The sequence below is a fragment of the Labrus mixtus genome, chromosome 1 (assembly GCF_963584025.1).
Source record: "Labrus mixtus chromosome 1, fLabMix1.1, whole genome shotgun sequence".
NCBI lineage: Eukaryota > Metazoa > Chordata > Actinopteri > Labriformes > Labridae > Labrus > Labrus mixtus.
In genome coordinates, this window is record NC_083612.1 from 30431029 (window position 1) to 30452428 (window position 21400).

Genomic DNA, 21400 nt, shown 5'->3' on the forward strand with positions numbered 1-21400 from the left:
CACTAGCGACACACTAGGAAGTAGATTACATCCGGAGAAAAAAGTCAGCGGACACTGAAGAATAAAAGACGTTGCTGAGATAAAACTAAACGAACATCGCAATGAAACAGAAATAAATGAAAATACAATCATTTTCATAAAGTTAAACATGTTTATGCGTAGTGTATTGTTGCTGTGGTTGTTGTTGTTGTTGTTGTTGTTGTTGTTGTTGTTGTGGTGGTGGTGTGTCAGTCAGACCATGCACACATGCATCACACTCAGTGGGACAGTAAACAGGCCGGTGTGCTCCACATGTAGCCCTACGCTACCTTGTGCACTTCCCCATTCTCTGCTCCGCGTCCTGTCCAAGGTATGACGTCGACCCGTCGCTCCAGCCAATCACTGCCAACTTGAGGGCTGATGCTGAAGGGAAAGTTGCTGGTAAGAGCTGCAGATTTTTTTTCTCCCCACTCTCATTGACATTTCAACTCCACGACGGATCCAAAGGTAGATAGATTTTGATTCGGGACCTATAAGTTTTCTGTCGCTGTGACACGGAGGAGAGCTCCCACGGAGGAAAGGAACGACTTTATGCGCATAGGATACCGGACACACACACGCCTGCTGCCTCGTATCCGGTGAGTTTGGACAGATTATAATAACAAAAACGCTTACTGTACATCTTCATTAACAATGACATTCTTCTTTTATATTCAAACACTGCAAAAATCGCGCACCACTTTTCCTTAAACTTTAAATGTGCAGAGAAAAGTGAAACACGAACTTGATGGATTACAAGTCTTATCCATTGGCAAAGTTAGGTAAAATCATTGGTGAAGTGCTTCCTACAGGAGGTGTGAGCACCCACACACAGCGATCTGACTCCCTTACTGCTGTAATTTATCACACATACATACAGCGTGTAATTAGCGATCTTCACCGAGGAATTAAGCGCACGTCAATCCTTTAAAAAGCCTCCATTATTGTGAGCGTAACGCGAGGGGGAAATTAAAGGCTCTGACCTGCACTGTAAACTGAATGTATGAGGGATCTCTTTTCTCTCTGCTCGATCCATCAGCGCGGTAGTGACGCTGTCCATCAACGTAATATTTTACTTTTTATTCTGCTGCTTCCAAGCGCTGAAATCCACGTGTGCTTGGAGAAATTACTTTATAAATATACATATCAAGTAAAGAGTGGGAAGCTGCAAAATGTATTAACATTTTAATTTTTAACTGATTTAAAATGCAAAAAAAAGAAAAGAAAAAAGTGTGCCAGATTTCAGGTCAAATTTAGCATGCAGGGGAATGACATGTGCGCCCTCAGGGTTTTCACTAGGACGGGCCTGGGCCTCGGATCTCATCTCAGTCTTTTCTTTTTGCCAAACTGAGATTTATTTTTATTATCTTTTTCATTTACCCCATGCACGATTTAGATTCCCTGTGTTTTCATCAGTATAGGCTGGAGGACTGTGGACGCCTCAGGTCCAGGCTCTCTGGTGTGTTTTGGTCCAGTGTTTCTTTCTGTCACGCTTGCCGAGCAGCGCTGTGACACCATTAGCCCCGGTGTTTATCCAAGCCTTCAGCCTTTTGCCAGGAGAGGGCTGCTGTGGACTGTACACTTTCTGTGGGGTGCACAAGAAATATAGATGTCACCCCCTAAAGTCTCCAAAAATACTTTAAAGATCTAGATCTCGCACTATGAAAGCTGAAGAAAATTACAGAGAAAACAGTAAAAAAAAAAAAAAAAAAAAGTACTGGTGTTTTTATCTCAAGAAAATATCCCAAAAGGGAGGAGGATGGTGCACCTTTATTTAAAATAAAGAACAAGCACATTTTAATGCCTTTAAAAATCGCCTATAAAGCAGAAGGCTTGGGCTTGTTTGGTCTTCTGGAAATATTTTTCTTCTAAAGAAGCGTCATAGATATTTGTTCCTTAATTGAATATTTACAGCGTCTTCTGTGAAATAAGTCGACACAGAAGGATTGTCAATTTCAGGAACGCGCTCCATAAAAAAGGGAGTTTGAGTAAATGTCTAAGCAAAAAGTCTAAACAAGCATTTGATTGTTTAATTATTATTGATAAAAAACACAAAAACCACACACGCAAATCATGTATGCAAATGAAGCGGCGACGTGCTCATGAATGTGTTTAGAAAGAATAAATGTGACAGATCGAGGCGGCGTGATGAATGACAGGTCAGCTCCACGACAAGGAAACTTAAACACATCAGGCTCCACTTTCCTCCTCAGCAGTCTGATAGTCAAAGAAACCACAGAAACAACAACAATGAAAACAAAAATAAAAATAACAACAATAATTATTTGTATTAGAATAAATTATCACATTAATTACGGATTTTAATCTAATATTAATTTTGTATTTAAAATCATATTAACTAAGCCTATATTAAAATTATTGTTTTATTATTATTCACTTTTATGTATATATACTATTTAAAATATATTTTTATATTGAAAAAAACACATTATTCAATATCTATTTCTCATCATCAAAATAATAATTATAAAACACAAATATAATTATTAATTAATAATATATACATATAAATACGTTTTTTATTATTATTAATAATAATAATAATAATAATAATAATAATACCATAATAATCATATAATAATAATATATTTGGTGTATTGTATAAACTGATCATTATAGGTGCATGAACAGTTTTTTGAGCAGAGGCTTGATTTGATTTTCTGAATTTCATAAAAAGAAAAATGACCAAACAGGGTTTGGTGCTTTTCTCTTTTTACTAAAAAAAATAACTCGTGAATTATCCTCTAAATAAAAAAAAATACAACATTTTATAGATTATAGATTCAAGCTTCAGTTTTGAATAGAAGGAATAAACGATGAATTCAGCGCAGACATCTTTGATTCACTGCAAACAATCTTGTTACAACCTTGTCTCAGTTTCTAATAGAGCTCACCAGATGTCCTGATTAAAAGAAGGGAGCAAACTGTGACCTCAAGTGGGGGGGATCATCACAAAAGCAAACAACTAACAAAACAGAAAACCAATAAAAAAAATGAAATGTGAGAGAGTGTGTGTGTGTGTGCAGCAGTTGGACACATGATGCATGTCTCTGATATGAAGTCGCATCAGCCTGTAAAGGGTAAACTGTAATCCCTAACAAGAGCTCTCTGAATGAGCTGCATTACATCCTTTTCTCCTGTCTACAAACAATGTCACTGTTTTTCACTGCAGCTCCCTCCCCTTCTGTTTTCCTTTCTTACTGCCTTTCTTTCTTTTCTTTTTTTTTTGTATTTAAAAGTTTCGAGATGGGTACAAATACCACATTGCCCCAGGGGAAAATAGCGACCAGATTAGGCTTTCTTTTCAAGGCCTGTGGCATTAGTTGCTGCTAATCCGAATTGGGCTAATTGCTTTCCCAACATCAGCCTATCCCGGGTTTAGCTTCCATGGCTATCCAGACCAAAACAGAAGAAAAAAAAACAAGGCAACATATTTTCTTTCAAGATTCTAACTGATAAAGTCGAACATCTACGTGTGAAGCGAAGGAAGATATTGGAAATAATAATAATAACATCGGGAAACTTCTGAGATTGGAGACACTGAATTAGCTCAGGAGCGGATTTACAGCTTAAGAAAAGAAATCAATAACCTCGTGGAGGTATTGTTTCCTGAGAAAACTACTTGACACACTCATCGGGGAATCTGTCTTTCAGCTGAGGGCAGGTTAGTGGTGTGGACTTTTGACAGCTGGGCCAATAACATTTGCACTACAAAGAAACACACGCCTTTTTTACGCACAGAAAATGAAGACTTTTGCAAAGTGAAATCCCTATTTTAGAGTTTTGTCTTGGTAGATGTCAGGTGTTTATCAGCAATCTTTGTGCTCAAATGAAGACTTGGAGCAGTGGCTGCAGCTGTGCCACATGACTGAGGACGCAGAGTGTAGTAAACACAGTAGTGGTGCAGCCTCCTCTTTAAACTTTATTCCACTTTTCTGGAGTTACAAACTGCCTTGAACTCAGAGCCAAGCTTCCATCTCTGCTGTTCATATTTGTAACTATTTCAGATTAGTCAGAAGAAGAAAGTAGAGCTCTGCCTTTACAGTAAATCATAAGAGTTTTTTTTCTGCACAAACTCCTTTAGGTCTGCGGAGAGGTGGAGGGGGTGTGTTTGTGGTCTAATGCATGTCTAATAGGGGGGTCCTTGACGTGAAAATGTTTGGGAACCCCCCCCCCCCCTCCCTCCGTGCCTCTCTTAGCTGATATAAGCAGGCCTATAGGCTGAGCCACCAGTCAGAGTGAGTAGAAACAATGCAGCAAGGAGAAACAGATGAATGTGCTCGTTTAGTTTACGGCTTGTTTGATGAAGGAGTATTGGCCAAAGTGTTGTTCCTCACCGCAGGACCCTCGGTGACAGTTTGAGCCGCTCCTCTCAGCTCATTATCTCGCCGGCCCACTGAGGGCCCCATTCAGGCCGGGCAGTCCCCCTCTCTCACTCTTTCCTCCTCTTCCTCCCTCCCTCTTTGCCCCTCTCGCTCTCTCTCTCTCTCTCTCTCCCTCTGTGGCAGCGTCGTTTGTCTACTCATTGAACCCATAGTCAGGAATGCGATGGTTGTTAGGGAGCCCTCTTTCACCTCCAAAGTGTTTTATTGATGAGCTCTGACTTCTCCTAGTTTTTCACATGTCAAAGAAAGTCAAGTGTAGGCCTCCATGACTTCATTTCATGGCCTCCCATCCAAAAAAAACCCGAGCAATTTCTCTCCCCTCCCCCTGTTTCTGCCTGGCCCTCTCCCCTCTCCCCCCCCCCCCTCTCTCTCTCTCTCTCTCTCCCACTTTGCCCTTTCATGCACCCCCTTTTCTGCTTCCACATCCATACAACCCTCATTCTCTCCCCTTCGGTTTCTTCTCCTTTTGGAGTGAACCGCGGGGCTCCTCGGTGCTCAGACTGGTGCTGCAACAGAGCTCCGGGTGGACGCTCAAACACGGGCGCAGAGGGGTTGCTTTTGGGTGCGTTGAGGTGTGCGCTAATAGCCAGTCATTCAAAACCAAGCGCAGTTTGGGGAAGCGTGTGGCCATGGCTACACAGTCATTTGCTTTACTTTATTTACGCGTGCTATTTGCTGTCAGGTCGCAGGAGTGACGTCGCCGGCCGCCTCGCCTCGCAAATGTGTCCATAAAGAGCAGTGGAGCTTGGCCTAAAGGCTCCGCTCTTTACGCATGGCCTTCTTGTTGACAGGAGGGGTAAGGCTATTCAGGGGAAGGTGATACCCAAAAGAATCAACAAAAGCACGTGGTGGGGATTATTTTTGATTGTTTATAGTGAGGGGAAGGGGCTCGCTTATAAGGTTATAAGGGCTTTTGATTTGGAGCGTTTAGTTTCAAAGACAATTTCTGAAAACTCAGCAGAGAGGGTTTCCTCTAAGGAAGTTTGGGGATCTACAGATTCTTAAAAAAAAAAAAAAAAAAGGAAAATAGACCTGAAGAAAAAAAAAAAGCAATATAGACCTGATCTGAGAGTAAAACTGGTTTAAATCTCAGTTTTCAATACGTTTATGTCAAACAATCTCTTCTCTCTAATAACTTCTAAATCTGACACGTGGATGCAGAAAGAAAATAAATGTGTAAAAACTTTTAATGCAGAATTAAAAGCCTATTTGTAACATCATAAAACGCTGCAAACTGCTGCTCGCCAGATCTTTGATTTGCTGTTATGAACTCCAACATTGACGAGCTCCACTGCTATTTCCCGTCCTCCTTTGCTTGCAGCTCTAGTTAGCCTCAGGTTGGAGCTGAACATGCCTGAGATTCCCTACACGGACCCAATTCAGCCTGGAAGAATAGAGCGCCCCGTCCAATGGGCATTTCCGAGGCAGTTGCTCTGCAATAGGGCAATATTCAGCAAGTGAGCGCAGGGTATTTGCATGCGTGGGCTGATTAGTGGGTTGGGAAGACGAGACTCTCTCTCTTTCTCTCTCTCTCTCTCTCTCTCTCTCGCTGTGACTCGGTCCTGTTTCCCGCTTTGGCTGTGGTGCAGGGGGAAGTGTTTATATGGGGGATGATGACAGAGGTCGGGTCGCGCTAATGGGCCAGTGAAGAGCGGCGGAGGGAGGCGAGGCGAGGAGAGGCGAGGCGCGCACAGCAGACCACGAACACATACATTAATACACTTGTTCCATCACCAATCAGCATAGGTGTGTTCATTCTCTTTTCGCCCCCACCTCCTCCTCCTTCTACCACTACCACCACCATTCTCCCCCTCCCTCCCCTCCCCTCCTTCCCTCCCTCCCTACCCTCTCTCGCTCTCTTTTCTCTCTTCCCCACTCTCTCTCTTTCCGACTCTCTCATTCGCTCTCTCACACGCCAGCGCACATCCTCGCCAAACTCCGTGCGTCCTGACATCTGAGTTCACTGTCAATCTCTGTCCACTTCGCAGGGATATCCCCTCCGTCTCCGCCGAAGACCACTGGAAACTAATTTTTCCCTCCTCTGAACTTCCCCCGAGAGAGAGAGAGAGAGAGAGACTGATCCTGGTCGGCTTTTTTTTTCACTTTCTGTGGTGTGGAGAACTAGGCTGAAGCCTGTAGTTTGAAAAGGACTTTGACAACGAGACAGGATGCCCCAAAAAGGTGAGAACATGACAAAAAGTTTTTGCAGAAATAATCACTTTAAAAAATGTTTTTCTTTATATTTTTCAAAGTGTATGTTTATCACTAGCCTGTTCTGTATTGCAGTTTATATGATGTTAGGTGATTGATTATCGTCTTTAGGATGAGGTTCAGTGTAGAGTTTGTGAGTGTTTCTGACTGTGCAGCCTGCTTTCCTCTGACTGGACTCGAACAGCCTTTAGCGTCTCTGTTTTATCTGCTCCATTTTATTGTGTGTGTGTATGTGTATGTGCTTAGGCCCTGCACGGATAGCTTACCGCTTATTTATGACAGTAAAGAGTAAAAAGTCACGTTGGGCCAGGACAGTGATCATCGTGGAGAATGGGGCGCAATGACCCGTTGAGGAAAGGTGTCAGATTGATTCATGCAGGCGAGTCAACCGAGCGCCTTGTGCAAAAAGAAAACAACAAAAAAAAGTGTTGGGCAGGATGACCGTTTTATTTTGTTTGTGTTTCATAAAAGAAAAAAAACTTCACCCCAGTTTATTAAATAAGCAATTCTGCTAAAAATGTAAATCAAAAATATTTTAGACGTGAGTAGTTAAGCTGTGTAGAAAGCTGTCTTCAAAACACTGAGACATCATCCTGACAGGCCTACCAGCGGAAAATAATATTTAAAACAATATTAGTTTTAATTAAACACCAGACATGTTCAAATAAGCTTTTAAAACTATACTCAAAATAAATAATTAATAAATAAAATTAAAATTAAAATGAATATCGATTTTTTTTGTTGTTGTTAATTTTTTTAGATAAATTCAGAATTATTCAGCCTTTAATAGATATAACAAAAACAGGCTAACAATAATAGCACAACTACTACCAACCACGCTCATGTTTTCAAATGTAAAAAATACAAAAACAAAACAAATAAAAACAATAAAATATTTCATCTTCTGAGGGGAGATTAATTATTTAAGATAGGCTACTTGCATTTTTTAAAAATGGATAGCCTAGGCTACATTAAATGTGTCCCATAAAATGTAAGAGAAAAACAAACTTCATGCATTGAATAGGCCTATAAATAAATATATAACCTCTATAAGACAACCTGCACCGGGGCTATTGTAGTGAGATCCTACATAAACCACTTCTGCATTTGAATGTTGTAAGCGGTCAGAATAAGCATGTTGAATTACGACATTGTTGTTCCGGATTACGAAAGGAAAAGAAATGCAGATTAGATCGTAGTTAACCTCGGGAACAACAACGTTTGAGCTTTCGACCCTAAATAAATGATTAACCACATGCACATTATGAGGTTTAAAGCTAGTGGCTGATTGAACAGAGGTGCCAGGCTTAATTAATGCTTTTTATTTTATTTAGTCAGAATAGCCTAATTATAAAAAACACGACATAAAATCAATAGTAATAACATAAATAAGCTGTGTCTGCTCTGGTCATTTAAGTCATGCTAAACAGGCTAACCCAGGCTATGTTGGCCATGTGATGGAATCTGCATTTGATTAATTCAGCCTATTTGTTAAACATGAAAGACACTGCAGCCTAAAAGCAGTAATGGCGGCCCTCTATATAAGTGCTCGTCACAAACTAGCCCTGCTCTACACACAGCCTGTTAGCCGGCGTTATTAGGCCATTTTGCTCTGCACACAACACAAGTTAGCATGGAGGGAGAAAACGAGGAAACTTCAGACTTCTCCCTGCCTGGCCCCCTTTTTATCTGCCCCCCCCAGTCAATAGCTTCTTTAATGCATTTGTCTTTTCCAATTGAGCGCCCTACTGCGCTGTTGTGTCTTTCAGTCCGCTTTACAACCCGCACCAGCAGCACAAAATAACCACCAAATATTTAGAACAAGAAATTACCCCTTTTTTTAAATTTTTCTTTCGAAAGGCAGGGCAAAACAAAACCCACATTCACGCGCTTGCGGCACCGGGGTCACGGTCGTGTGTGTGTGTGTGTGTGTGTGTGTGTGAGAGAGAGAGAGAGAGAGAGAGAGAGGGGGGGGGGGGGGGGGGGGGGAGAGAGGGTGTGTGAATGGTCCCGGAGGGGGTGGATGCATGCCTCCGGCCCTTTGTATTAATCTGAACTTGTTGGTGTGTTTAGTAGGGAAGCTGTGTGTTTCTAGTCGCGGAGGCCGAGTTTTCGCCCGGGGTTTGTGGTACACGGAGGCAGAAAAAAAAAAAAGAAGGGAGGGGGGGTTAGCATTGTCGGGAGTCCGGCAGGCTTTGTACACCAGCTTTGTACCCCCTCCTGGTCTGGACTTTTGCAGAGCAGTGAGGCGAGGTAGACAACGTGTGTCACTGTAAAGTTTCCACGCTATAGACCCCTTCGGCGGAGGGATATCAAGTTTTTAAATAAAGGCGTCTAACTGTGACGCTGAGGGCTGATTGTTTAATATAAAAAATAAAGCCCATAGAAAGAAAACCATCAGATGTAAAAAGAGATACTCAAGGCCTCATATCGCGTCTAGGCTGTTAGTTCAAATGTCTGTTGACAAGTGCTTAACATAGATGTTAAAATAATCATCTTCCGCGTTTGCTTTGCGTTATTAGTCTGGCAGCAGCGTTGAGGTTAACTGTAAAATGTAGGGCACTATTAAAACAGATACAGTACTACATCAGTATAGCTGTGGTGGCTGTGCTAATGTGTTGTTTTGCTTTGTCCTATAGGGAGACATTAAGTAGTGAAAACGGCAGATGATTGACTAAATTGTTATAGAGCGGACAGTCAACTCTGTTTCCAGGCAAGTTTAATTAAAATATATTATACACTGAGGATGTCAAAATTCATTATGCATCAGTAATGTTAAAGCACTAAAAATAAGAACCGCAATAATTCAAATCGAACGATCAGATGAGATAATTAATGAATAAAACATGTAAATAATACAGATGTGTATACAGTTGGATTGGATGCTGACCACTTCTGTTTTCTTCCTGTGACGCTTAGAATACCACAACCAAGCCACGTGGGAGTCTGGAGTAGCCTCAATGATGCAAAACAGTAAGTTGTTTTTATTTCATTTGAAAGTTTTAATTACAACCGCAAAGTTTTGATGTGGTTGCATGGGAGCAACACCCACTGACATGGTTGTTATTATAGCGCACTAACTTTTTCTTCATTCCTCAACACTTTAAAAGGAAATATATTCAGGCATACATTTGCATGACTTTGAAGTTGCAGCGCAGAAATATTCTCAGTTATTTGATGGCCTTTTAATTTATTTATTTATCTTTTACTTTTTTTTTTTTTTTTTTTGCAATGATAAGGTAGGCAAAGTTATTATTGGATAAGTTAATCACACGTCGTCCTGCTCCAGAGAGAGAGAGAGAGAGAGAAAGAAGAGAGGGGGAGGCAGAATAAAGGGGGGGCTGGGTTGAGAGGGAGATTTTTTGTTTCTGCTTGAGTTGGTATTAAATAATTGCACAGCCTTCTGCATTAGCGTTAGAGCTGGCTGCCAGGCTGCATACAAGATTAGCTGCGTGGAGAAGAGCCCTGCATGAAACATGAGGAATAGGAATAATGTCTTATGTAGATTAGTCCATATTCTTCACGGACAGACAGCAGGAAGCAGAAAGAAAATGCTTGTATTATAACCGCAGGCCTCACTAGTTTCAGCGTGGAAGATAAATATTAACAACCATACTGTCGTGGGTGCCAATCATAAAAAAAAACATGCTAGATGAAGCTGCTTATTAAAGTGGCCCATGATTTCTGTCTTATATGCCTGGTGTGTGTGTGTGTGTATTAGTGTGTGTGTCAAACAAAAAAGGTTAAACATGAAACATTTTCTCTCTTGCTGCTGGACAAGAGGTGTATGACATCTGTGATGAAGGTGTGTGGAATAATTTTATTATATTATTCTCCATATACCTCGATGACGTGTCTGTGCTGTAATCTGTGCGCATTATAGTCCAAATATGTTTGAATCCAATGCTGACAGTTGGATTTTTTTTTTGTTTTTTTTTTGATGTGCAGAGGTTTGTTTCAAAAGGAAAAATTCTTGTACAAACTGGGGGGCAGGAGAGTTTTATTTGGAAGGCCGCAGCGCTTGCCAGTTGTCCATTATAGGGGATGATGGGGCCTTTATCAAAGCTGTGTACAACACCCAGCGCTGCTGCTTTGCTGCGGATTGATGATAATGGGATGCTCCCCTGGCTTTGGCGTGTGATGTCTGCTGCGAATTGCCGAGCAGATATCATTGGGCCCGGCCCTTTGGGTTGTCTAAAGGTCGCGGCGGCCTCGGTGGCTTTTGTGTTAATAACTCCTGGGTGTATATGGTGGGGAGCGTCCAAATTGACACCATATGTTTTCCTATTAGTCCACTCGCAATAGAATACAAGGCGCATAATCAGCGCCAGCGGGCGAGATCGACTCCGGGCACTTGAGGGAATTGTCGCCATGATTAAGACTTAACCTTTTAGCAGAGTTTGATTTTTATGTGATGTCCTTATCTGACGGTTTTATCGATTCGGAGGATTTATCTGATTGTTATAAATCAGAAGTGTATACATGGAGAAGCCGTGGAAAGCCCGCAGAGAAAGCAGGGGCTGCTTAGTGCGCATAGGCCAATTTCAGTGTAAGAAGTCTATTAATTCCACTTAATCCTGGAATTACCAAAGAGCAGGAGGGATGATAATGGATTTACTATCAATCAGATCCACGCTGGAAGATTATTACACAGAGCGGCCAAAAGGGATATGTTCCCCCAGTTAAACAGGTTAATTCTCACAGAGGCCTTTTTTTTATTTATTACTGTTAAATAAAGTGTGCAGTTTAAATCACAGCACTATGACATGTTTCAGAGTTAAGACGCCCACTGATTGCACACAACAGGGCTGCAGTGGCTGTGAGCATTTGTTGTCAAATACAAACAAGGGGGGGAGAAAAAAACTGCATGTCACTTTTAATATGTTAAGAATCCAGGCGCGCCCTCGTTTGTGTGACCGCGCGTAGCCCCTGGCCACCTTAAAACGAAGTCTCCCTCGGAGGGTAAACGAGTAGCGTCCAATTTTGTCTGAGTGATATCCAAATGCAGACAGAAAGGGTCGTTTTATCATGCTACTATTTGTCGTGACGATGCGATTTTCAAAAGCAGAGCGGTGTCATAAAGTGACATGCCTGCCACAAGTGCTCCAACTGATCTTTTCAATTAGCCTCCCATGCATGATCCGAGGCGACTTCCGCCTATTTCCAGAAATTAAGCTCAAACTTGACGTGCAGCTAGCTTTATTTTAAAGACAAATGTCAGGCAGGCTCATCATATTTTCCCCCTCTTCTATATTTGGAGCTTATTTATTGCTAAGGAGCCTCTGCTCCCGGAGTCAATGTACCGGGCGGCAGCGCAGGGGAAGGCAGCGGAGAAACAGAGAGCAGCTCAGGCACTCCGGGGAGTCAGCTCTCCCATTTGGCTTCAGGTTTGCGGGCTTATTCTTTGCTTTAGAGGGATTCTATAAAACAATTTAGGAATAATTTAGCAAAAAATATCATTTTTATACAATAACCAATTATAAAAAATGCTATTTTGGAGCTAGTATCCTGTTTGCTGCCTGCTTCATTGGTGCGTAATTATTGAATGTTTTGGAGGAAAGGATGTCGATTTAAAGCTACTTTCTCGAAAGCGATGCATGTGAATGAACGCTAATTTAACACATTGTTTCAGGTTTAGTGTTGTCTGTTGCTGTCTGTGCTGCTGGTTATTATTTTAGGATAGTTCATAAGTCGGGAGCTGGTTTTGGTGATGCGCAGCTGTTCAAGTTAGGATGGATAACGGTGCGGATGTTTAAATACCCAAGTTTGCTGGTTTGATCAAATGTTGGTTGTGTTTCCTCAGGGCACAATACCGATCGATGTGTTCGTTTTTATTTAAAAAAAAAAAAGGTGTTTCGGTGTGTTTTATTTTGTCGTCAGATTAAGGTCGTGTTATTCATGTTGTGCATGTATTACTGAATAACTGTGCAGTGTTTGTCTTCAGAGGGGAATGCACCGAGCGACGTAACAGCTTCTTAAACAATCGTTTTAACAGAAAACTTGAGATGTTTTAACACATTTTACAACCTCATATAAAAAAAGAGCTTATCTTATTTCGAAGCAAACTCAAATAACCTTCTGTCCTCCTGTCTCCATGTTCCATCTTGAACTCGGTTTTTTTCCTGAACGCTTCTACCATCCTCCTTATACCATTCAATACCAAATTATTTGCTTTTACCAGCCAATGTTTTAAATGTAAGGGGATGATGCGGTGTGATGACTGCGATGCTTTTGTCTCCATGTAGGTCACAGTGGCGTAAACCAGCTTGGTGGTGTGTTTGTTAATGGTAGACCGCTGCCGGATTCCACCAGGCAGAAAATAGTTGAACTTGCCCACAGTGGTGCTCGGCCCTGCGACATCTCCAGGATACTGCAGGTGAATATTTCAATTCCTTTTTTTAAAAACAGAAAACATGTTCAAACTGACTTTGTTTTCAATCGATACAAAATTCTCTTAGGGTAAAAATGGAAGACATAATAAGGGTATGATTTTCATATTAAATCAATGTTTTCTGTGGCCTAAATGTTGAATTGCATTTAAAGTGAGTAAAATTATTATTTATTAGTAACATGTTTCAGTTTACTGGAAATGTCCAATGAAGCACACACACAGTAAAGTTATGTGCCTGCTCTTAGAAAGAATACATCTATTGTAAAAAAAACGCCTAATATACCATTCAAGGCATATTCTTTGTGTTTATAGACCCATGATGAAGTCCAAGTGCTGGACAGTGAAAAGGTGATAATTAATTGACGTCATCTTAGAAATTCCGTTAATAGTCGTAAATAATGTATGTGAATTGTGTCTTTTGTTTCCTATCCAGGTATCCAACGGCTGCGTGAGCAAGATCCTGGGCAGATATTATGAAACTGGCTCCATAAGACCGAGAGCAATAGGCGGCAGCAAGCCCAGGGTTGCCACTCCGGAGGTGGTCGCAAAAATCGCTCAGTACAAGCGGGAGTGTCCGTCTATCTTCGCGTGGGAGATCCGTGACAGACTTCTGTCGGAGGGGATCTGCACAAACGACAACATACCCAGCGTAAGTGCATTGACTGTAACTTATGTGCATGATTTAATTTGCCACATGAAATGACTTTTTTTCTCATGCAGTGGAGGAAGAGGAGATGAGCAACCATCCGTTCACTCTTATTAAATACACTGCTGCACCCAGACACACTGAAGCATCACTGCGTTGTCCATTTAATGCGCTTTTCAGGAAACTTCATCCTCCGCACATTCCTTATCATTCTGAGGAGTTATAAACTGATATGGTGCTCCACCTAATCCCAATCCTCCAGTCTCATCATATGCAATTTGTCATTCAGGTGTCATCGATAAACAGAGTCCTCCGCAACCTGGCTAGTGAAAAGCAACAGATGGGCGCAGATGGCATGTATGACAAGCTGAGAATGCTCAACGGTCAGACAGGAACTTGGGGGACCCGGCCCGGCTGGTACCCCGGAACATCAGTGCCAGGGCAGCCCAACCAAGGTGAGCCTCATTATCACACTTTGGCGATAAAGACACCTTGACGCACACACGGTTGTATCACAGAAGGAATCCAAACCAGCCATCTATAGGTTTCATTTTTTGGTCAGTAACCCCACCAAAAAAAAAAAAAAAAAAAAAAAAAAAAATCCTTCAGTATAGTCTCGATTTGAACTCCACAGAGGTCACCACAACCCCGTCATGTTTGAATCTGAATAGTTTTACAGCTCACTCTTCCAGTGGTTCCGGTCCACGGCTCTGTTTGCAGGGAAGGTATTGTATTGGCATGCTTTGATGCCCTGAACAAGACCCCCAATTAAGACTAGTCGATTAGAGGAAGCTACAGGCCGTGCATGCAGTCTCAATGCCTCCACTGTCCCAGACATGGATGTGCGTGACAGCGGCTTGTCCTTTCAGCAGAGGTGTCCATCCAACAGCCGGAGTTTTCCTCCCCTCCTGATGGGGAGGCCGAGCTGTGTCTGTGAGTGTGTGTGTGTCTGTGTGTGTGTGTGTGCGGGGATATTTAGTACAAAGGAATGTTTTCCTTCACACGCAATGATTGGTTATGGGAACGCTCCGCACTACGTGTAATTGCTCATTAGAGAGGGCTTTGTCTCTCATTATGGCAACATGCAGGAGTGTGGAGACGGTCGGGCTGCTGTGGAAATATTCCACCTCACAGGGTTTCCTGCAGCAGACCGAACACACAGTGCGTTTTTATTAGAAGAATCACAGGTGCTTCGCTCATAAATGTAGAAACCCAGTGTGTAGAACGTAGAAGCGTTCTCTTGTGTTTTTTACGCGTCAGAAAGGCGGAATTACGCGTGCTGGAATTCACTTCAATGTTAGCAATGGTTTGATTTGGACACGTGGGGGTGTTTTTAGAAAGCAGTAATGCGGAAACAATCAAATTAACATATATTTGCGAACGTATTATAATTATCATCATCATTATTATTATTATTATTATTATTTCCATAGATGACTGTGTTCGACTTTTAAGTAATTCAAAGCTCATAAGATTGAGTATTATTGATTGTTAATTTACCTTATTGAATCACAATTATTATTATTATTAGCCTATAAGTAGGCCAGTCATTAACTATTTATAATTCTATCATAAAACTAAATATTATATAGTGAAAATAAAAACGATTCCCCTGGTTATTGTGTTGATGCATTCACTAAGTACTTTGGTAAATCAATCGTCCCAGGGGAATAAAAATATGTTTTCCAGCCGACAGCCCAGTGCGCAGATAGAAAGGCTTCGTGGAGAGTGACAGGGCCCCAAAAGAAGACAACTCTATCCAAAGAGCAACGAATAAAAAAAAAACTCCGCACCGATTTTTCCTCTTTCATCTCATTCTCACTCACTGGCTATATGGCTCTAAATCCCGTCTATAGGATTTAGTCTCTCACTTTCCCTTTCACTTCTAAAGCGGGTTCTCAAGAGTGTTTTGATCCGGTCTCAGCAGCTGAAAGGTGCCGCAATTGGTTCGGTATCTCTCTCTCTCTCTCTCTCTCTCTCTCTCCCTCACTCTCTCTTTTTTGCTGCTTTTCCGCCTCACTGGCTGAGACATCGTGATACTAAAGAATGAGTTTATTTCCCAGCGCTTTTATAAAGAAAACAAATCCCATCCCAGCGTCAGTGGGTCTGGCAGACGGATAATAGCAGCACATTCACTCCTTTTTATGGATTATCCGGGAGTGAAGAAACAAATAGCGTGGATACAAACTATTGGCCTATAGAAAAGTACTTTCGTCTGTTTTTTTTTTGTTTTTTTTGCAGCGAAGGAAATTGTCGAGAAATGTTGCGTATCTGGTTCTATCCAGTGAACCAAAAACTTTTACATTTTAGAAACACTTAAATATGTTTCCATGGGCGCGTAAAACGGCCTACAGAACAACGTGAGTGAAATTCTAAAGTGCTACATTTTCCACAAAAGGAAATTAGAGTGAGGGGGAGAATCAAGAATCAACAACTCAAATGATTTTTTTTTCCCTGCGTGTGTTTGTGTGTGCAGCTTCAGAATCTGAATCAGCTTTCGTGGCCTCCTCGCACCTTTTCCATCTTCATAAAGTTCTCACTACCCAGTGAAACTATTAAAATGTTCGGTAATAACAATCAATTAAAACTGCCTGAACAATGTCCGTGAACGATTCCTCTTCATGGCTGCAGGAAGACACAAGTGAGATATTACATAAAGCAGCCTTCTATCAGCGCAGCCCTGCTTAATTTCGCATTAACTCCTCGGTGTGATAATGATGTCCAACAACAAGACAGACATTAGTCGATAAGCCTCGCCCTGCAAACTGAAGGGCCAGTGAATAGATTGGCCTGATTTGGGTTGTTCAGGGGGTTGCATGCTCTCTCCTCACTCATTTGTTTCCAATTGAAGACAGAAATCCTGACTGGCGTGGAGCTGGCCGGGGGACGTGATTAATGATGGTAGTGGATAAGGGTTAACACACTGGACTCAAAGCTCTGTTGACTAGGATCCTCGTGCGCACAATACCAAAGCACTATAGCCTGTGCGCCTCCAGAGAGAGAGGATCCTTTTGTCATCTCCTCCAATGGCTCCCCCCTCCCATATATTACACCCACCGAGGGCTCACTGCTCGTCTCGGGCTGTGTCCATAGTTTAATGGTTTCCCTTACTCCTGAAGGCATTGTATCATTCTGAAAAGCGTCTTCTCCTATTCAGAAGTTGGTGGTCACCTCAATGGCTATACCAACGCCCATATGGGAACGACCATTGAGGCATTGCTCTGCCCCCTAAAAAAAAAAAAAAAAAAGGGGGCTAGAGAGTTTGGGGTTTTAATACATTTCATAGGCTGTGAAAAGAGAGCTCGCCACATCTTGTCACATTTCTCTTAACCTTTTGAGAACACACGCCATTGTTTTGGGAGCGAGAAGTACGCGCAGCCTTTTCCCCTCGCCAACACGTTTTGTTCCCACAATATTTTATAAACAGTTTGACCGCGGAGCCTTCTTCAGATTGTGTCTTTTCACGCAGGCTGTAATCTGGCTGCATTAAGAAGGGGATGGCAATCATTCCTCTGATTTTGAGTCCAATCAAGCATGACCGGGTCCTTTAATTAATGATGTTGCACCGCGCTCTGTACAATTAGTCGCAGACTGATACAACACGGGGCCCGAGAATTAATTATTCAATTAGCTTAATTGAATGTATATTTCCATTATAACCCCCCCTCTTTTTTTTTTTTTTTTTTTTTGCAGATGGTTGCCAGCAACAAGACGGTGCAGGAGAAAACACAAACTCCATCAGCTCGAACGGAGAGGACTCAGAGGAGACACAGATGCGTCTGCAGCTCAAGAGGAAACTACAGAGAAACCGAACTTCTTTCACACAGGAGCAGATTGAAGCGCTGGAAAAAGGTGCAACAATCTATGAATCATGTCTTTATGAATGTTTTTTTTTTGTCATATGTCTTCGTCTTATTAAAAGAAAACACGTTGCTGATCATTGTAGATCGACTTATTATGAGCCTTTGACACAGCGAGTATCCCACTATACGCCCCAGATAAAAAGAAACTTATTTGGATTTATTTGAAAATGTATTTGTTTACACGTATTTTTGCATTACAGAATTTGAAAGAACCCACTATCCAGATGTGTTCGCACGAGAGAGACTAGCAGCGAAAATTGACCTGCCCGAAGCAAGAATACAAGTGAGTGATGAGAGTTTTTTTTTTTAAAACAGCTAAAGAAAACAACGTTTTTCAGAAGTGTTGTTTAAAAGATGTTTGTAAACTAATAAGAACCTCACCTTGCATCACAGGTTTGGTTCTCAAACAGAAGAGCAAAGTGGAGGCGAGAGGAGAAGCTGCGCAACCAGCGCCGGCAGGCCAACAACTCCTCCAGTCACATTCCCATCAGCAGCAGCTTTAGCACCAGTGTGTACCAGGCCATCCCACAGCCCACCACGCCGGGTAGGTCACCCACACAGCCAGGGCACTACTTTAACATCACTGTCAAAAATAAATAAAAACAATTGTATCTAAAAAATGTAATTTTTCATCAACTGTATTTGACAAATGAAGCACATAAAACAATACCACAATTGAGCGTCCATGAGTTCAAGTCAGCAGATGAAAACGACTAAATATTATTATGAAAAAGCCTGCGGAGGAATATAAAAAAAAAAAAAAAAAAGAGCAAAGAGGCCTCTGTGTCAGTGCGCTCTAGTTCACATGAAGAAGCAGCGGTGGTTTCCCTTTGATGGATGATTGAGCAAAACTTCTCAGCTGACTCTCTGCGTAATTACCGCATCAGGCAGGAGGGCACACACCGGCAGAGCTGCAGCTCATGCTTACAAGTCAATCACCTGAGACTCACGGTGTACAGTATATCTGTCCGGGCCCATCAGCCTGTCACATGAGGCGTCAGCTTACACACGCACTACTTAACGCTAATGAGACGGCATCCTGCACTACACAACACTCTGTTCATGTGTCATTTTTTTAATGTTTTTTTTTTGTTTTTTTTAAATCTTATTCACAGTGTCCTTCACCTCGGGGTCAATGCTGGGTAGACCTGACTCTGCACTTGCAAACACCTACAGTGCACTGCCCCCCATGCCCAGCTTCACCATGGCAAACAATCTACCTATGCAAGTAAGTAAAAAAGGCCTTATTGCTTTACAGTCAAATGTTATAAAGGATGTCATTTTATTATGTTTTTTGGTGATTTATATGATTTTTAAGAGTGGAATAAAAAAAAAAAAAAACAGCATGAGTAATTTTCAAATGTTTCCTGGCCAAAATAAAATCTTCCTTTAAACCGTCTATTTTTAAATCAAAGGATAATAAACCAAAAAAAATCATCTAAATAAAATGAAAGACATTTGAGAGCTGACAGTATTAAAGACTTCAAATATGGTTGGCTAAGCTAATGTAACATTCTCTCCCCCATCTATAGCCCAGCCAGACCTCCTCTTATTCCTGCATGCTGCCTACCAGTCCGCCTGTGAACGGGCGGAGCTACGACACATACACGCCCCCTCATATGCAGGCACATATGAACAGCCAATCAATGACCACTTCTGGTACCACCTCAACAGGTAGGCAGAAAGCTCATTGTTTACCAACATGCTTGGGAATTAGTGCACTCTTTTTGAAACTATCTGCCACCACTTGCTCTAACTAGGCCTTCCATAGCCGTCTCTGATTCATGCTCTGTCCTCCTCATGCTTTTAACGTATCGATAGCTCTACATCCCACATCATTTTCCTCCTGCGGCTGCATGATCCAAGCTCATTTCATCGCCAGCTCTACGCCATCATGTCACTCCCACTACTCCAGCCCATAGTTTAGTTCCACCCCATTAGGATGCTGTTACTGGGAGCCATATATACCGGTTATAGTCATGAAGAGTTAATCATGCAGAACCACATTTCCTCTGTGCTAAATTGCTAATTAATTTGATTCATTTGCTGTTGTACTCTCTCTGTTTAAATGCCATTGCCAAAGCCTCAATTTATCGAGCTTGCGAGCCTTTTACTGTGCAACCATGTGCAGAGCATTGTGACTCATTGCAGCTCCACTGCTCGTCTACCTATTTGCAAGTGCTTAAAGCACAATGCTCTGTGATATAAGGCGAACTGTGCATGGTGCATCCACTCATCTAATTCAGCATGTCGACTTAAGGGGCCTTTGCTTTTTATTTATTTTTTTAACTGACGTCTTTTTCTCTTTCCCTATCTCTGCAGGACTCATCTCTCCTGGAGTGTCTGTCCCTGTCCAAGTCCCAGGCAGCGAGCCTGACATGTCTCAGTACTGGTCAAGACTACAGTAGAGAGAAGAGCTACTTCACCCTGTAACCACCCACTCCACCATCGCCCTCCGGCAGTGCTCCTCACACATACACGGCACAGGAGAGTAGAGAAGGCGAGGAAGGGTTGAATGGAGGCAAAGGACATAAGAGGAAAGGAGGACAGAGAGAGAGAGAGAGAAAGAGAGAGAGAGAGAGAGAGACTCTGGGAGAGCTTTGGGACGTCTGGGCTTTGTTTTTTCCGGTGGGACCGTGTGCTGTTCTGTAGCTCTAGGCACATTCAAACAAACGAGGACTTGGAAGAGAGAACAAGGATGGAAAGACGGGAAAAAAAAATATGGACCTCTGTAAAGTGCCCGGTGTTAACATTTTTATGGAACAAAAACTTATCTGTTTTTTTTCTATTTCCAACTTCAGTCATTGTTTCCTTTTTTTCTCTGGTGTGTTAGTAAATGGCCATTTGTATGTTAATATGAAAAACCAAGATCAAGTACTGATAGATGGACTGCTAGAAAACCATGTTGGTCTTGCGTTTGTTTTTGCGAGAGGAGAGATTCTGCCATGACTATCTTTTTAATCTGCTTATATCGAGACTTTCTACCAGCCTTTGCATGGTCTCTGGACGCTGTTGCATATCATTAAAGACGAAAAAAGCTGGAGGGAAGACTCTTACTGTGTCAGAAAAAAAATAAACTATTTATTGGTCTTATTTCGTACGGATGGATATTTAGCAGAGGATACTGAAAAAAAAAAAACTCGATCCACCCACTGAGGCTGTGGTCTCCCCCTCTGACTTATTAAACACGGATCGACAGCTCGGTGTGTGCAAAGACGACGCGACATGCAACACAACTTGGACCTCTTGCTTCGGTGGTTGGATTGACTCTAGATTACCACGAAGAACATTAAATGTGGGGAAAACAGGTGTCAAAGAAAACCTGTAGTCTGTAAATGGTAGACTGCGTCTTCGATATAATCCAGTTTGTTTATGTCAAAATGTAAAGTACTTGTCTTCCCTAGAAATCTTCCAGAAAGATTTCTCCAATAAAAGTTGATTTCATTTATATCCCCGAGAATATTCTATAAATGTTCCACGCATCATGAAATACATTTCTTTAGGGTCAGGTACAATTTGTCTCTTAGCTATAGTTGTATTATAGTGTCCTATGGTCAAAAAAATGTGCAACTAGAAATATTTAATTCCTATAATTATGATTAAACATTGCTTGACAGAGTTTTAAACTTAAGTGTTTGGCAGTTGTTTACAAGTACATATCAGATTTAATCATTGTTGATTGTAAAACAGACCAAAGCCTTTGTATTTCATCTAGTACACAGTGTTTTTTTAAAGATATTAGTCTTGTGTTGCAAAACTTTTGTAAACACGTTCTGTTTCGATTACATTGGCTTCGAGTTTGTGCGACTGCAGTCGAACCCCGCAGTCCTTATTTATAATTGAAGACCATGGGAGGGTTTTTCTA

General features: G+C 41.7%; 1 protein-coding gene across 11 annotated transcripts; it reads left to right on the forward strand.

Moving 5' to 3' along the window:
• Positions 1–444: 444 nt before the first annotated feature.
• On the forward strand, positions 445–20985 carry pax6b (paired box 6b). Of its 11 annotated transcripts, XM_061041774.1 has the most exons (15): positions 449–617; positions 6413–6605; positions 9275–9348; positions 9555–9608; positions 10417–10440; positions 12881–13011; positions 13339–13374; positions 13460–13675; positions 13962–14127; positions 17366–17524; positions 17736–17818; positions 17929–18079; positions 18651–18763; positions 19068–19209; positions 19858–20985. In XM_061041774.1, exons 4-15 carry the CDS (start codon positions 9596–9598, stop codon positions 19941–19943), a joined length of 1320 nt encoding a protein of 439 aa, XP_060897757.1. In that variant the 5' UTR covers positions 449–617; positions 6413–6605; positions 9275–9348; positions 9555–9595; the 3' UTR covers positions 19944–20985. The 11 variants fall into 11 exon arrangements, with proteins under 11 accessions (XP_060897784.1, XP_060897793.1, XP_060897802.1 ...); XM_061041724.1 differs by lacking the exon at positions 9275–9348 and having other exon boundaries at positions 448–617; XM_061041793.1 differs by lacking the exon at positions 10417–10440.
• The last annotated feature ends 415 nt before the right edge of the window (positions 20986–21400 follow it).

Bases quoted from the DNA above. Each gene is read 5' to 3' on its own strand.
- pax6b (XM_061041724.1), top strand. The intron at 9,609-10,416 runs GTAAGTTGTTTT...CTGCTGGACAAG, and splicing joins AGCCTCAATGATGCAAAACA to AGGTGTATGACATCTGTGAT. The intron at 17,525-17,735 runs GTGCAACAATCT...TTTGCATTACAG, and splicing joins GATTGAAGCGCTGGAAAAAG to AATTTGAAAGAACCCACTAT.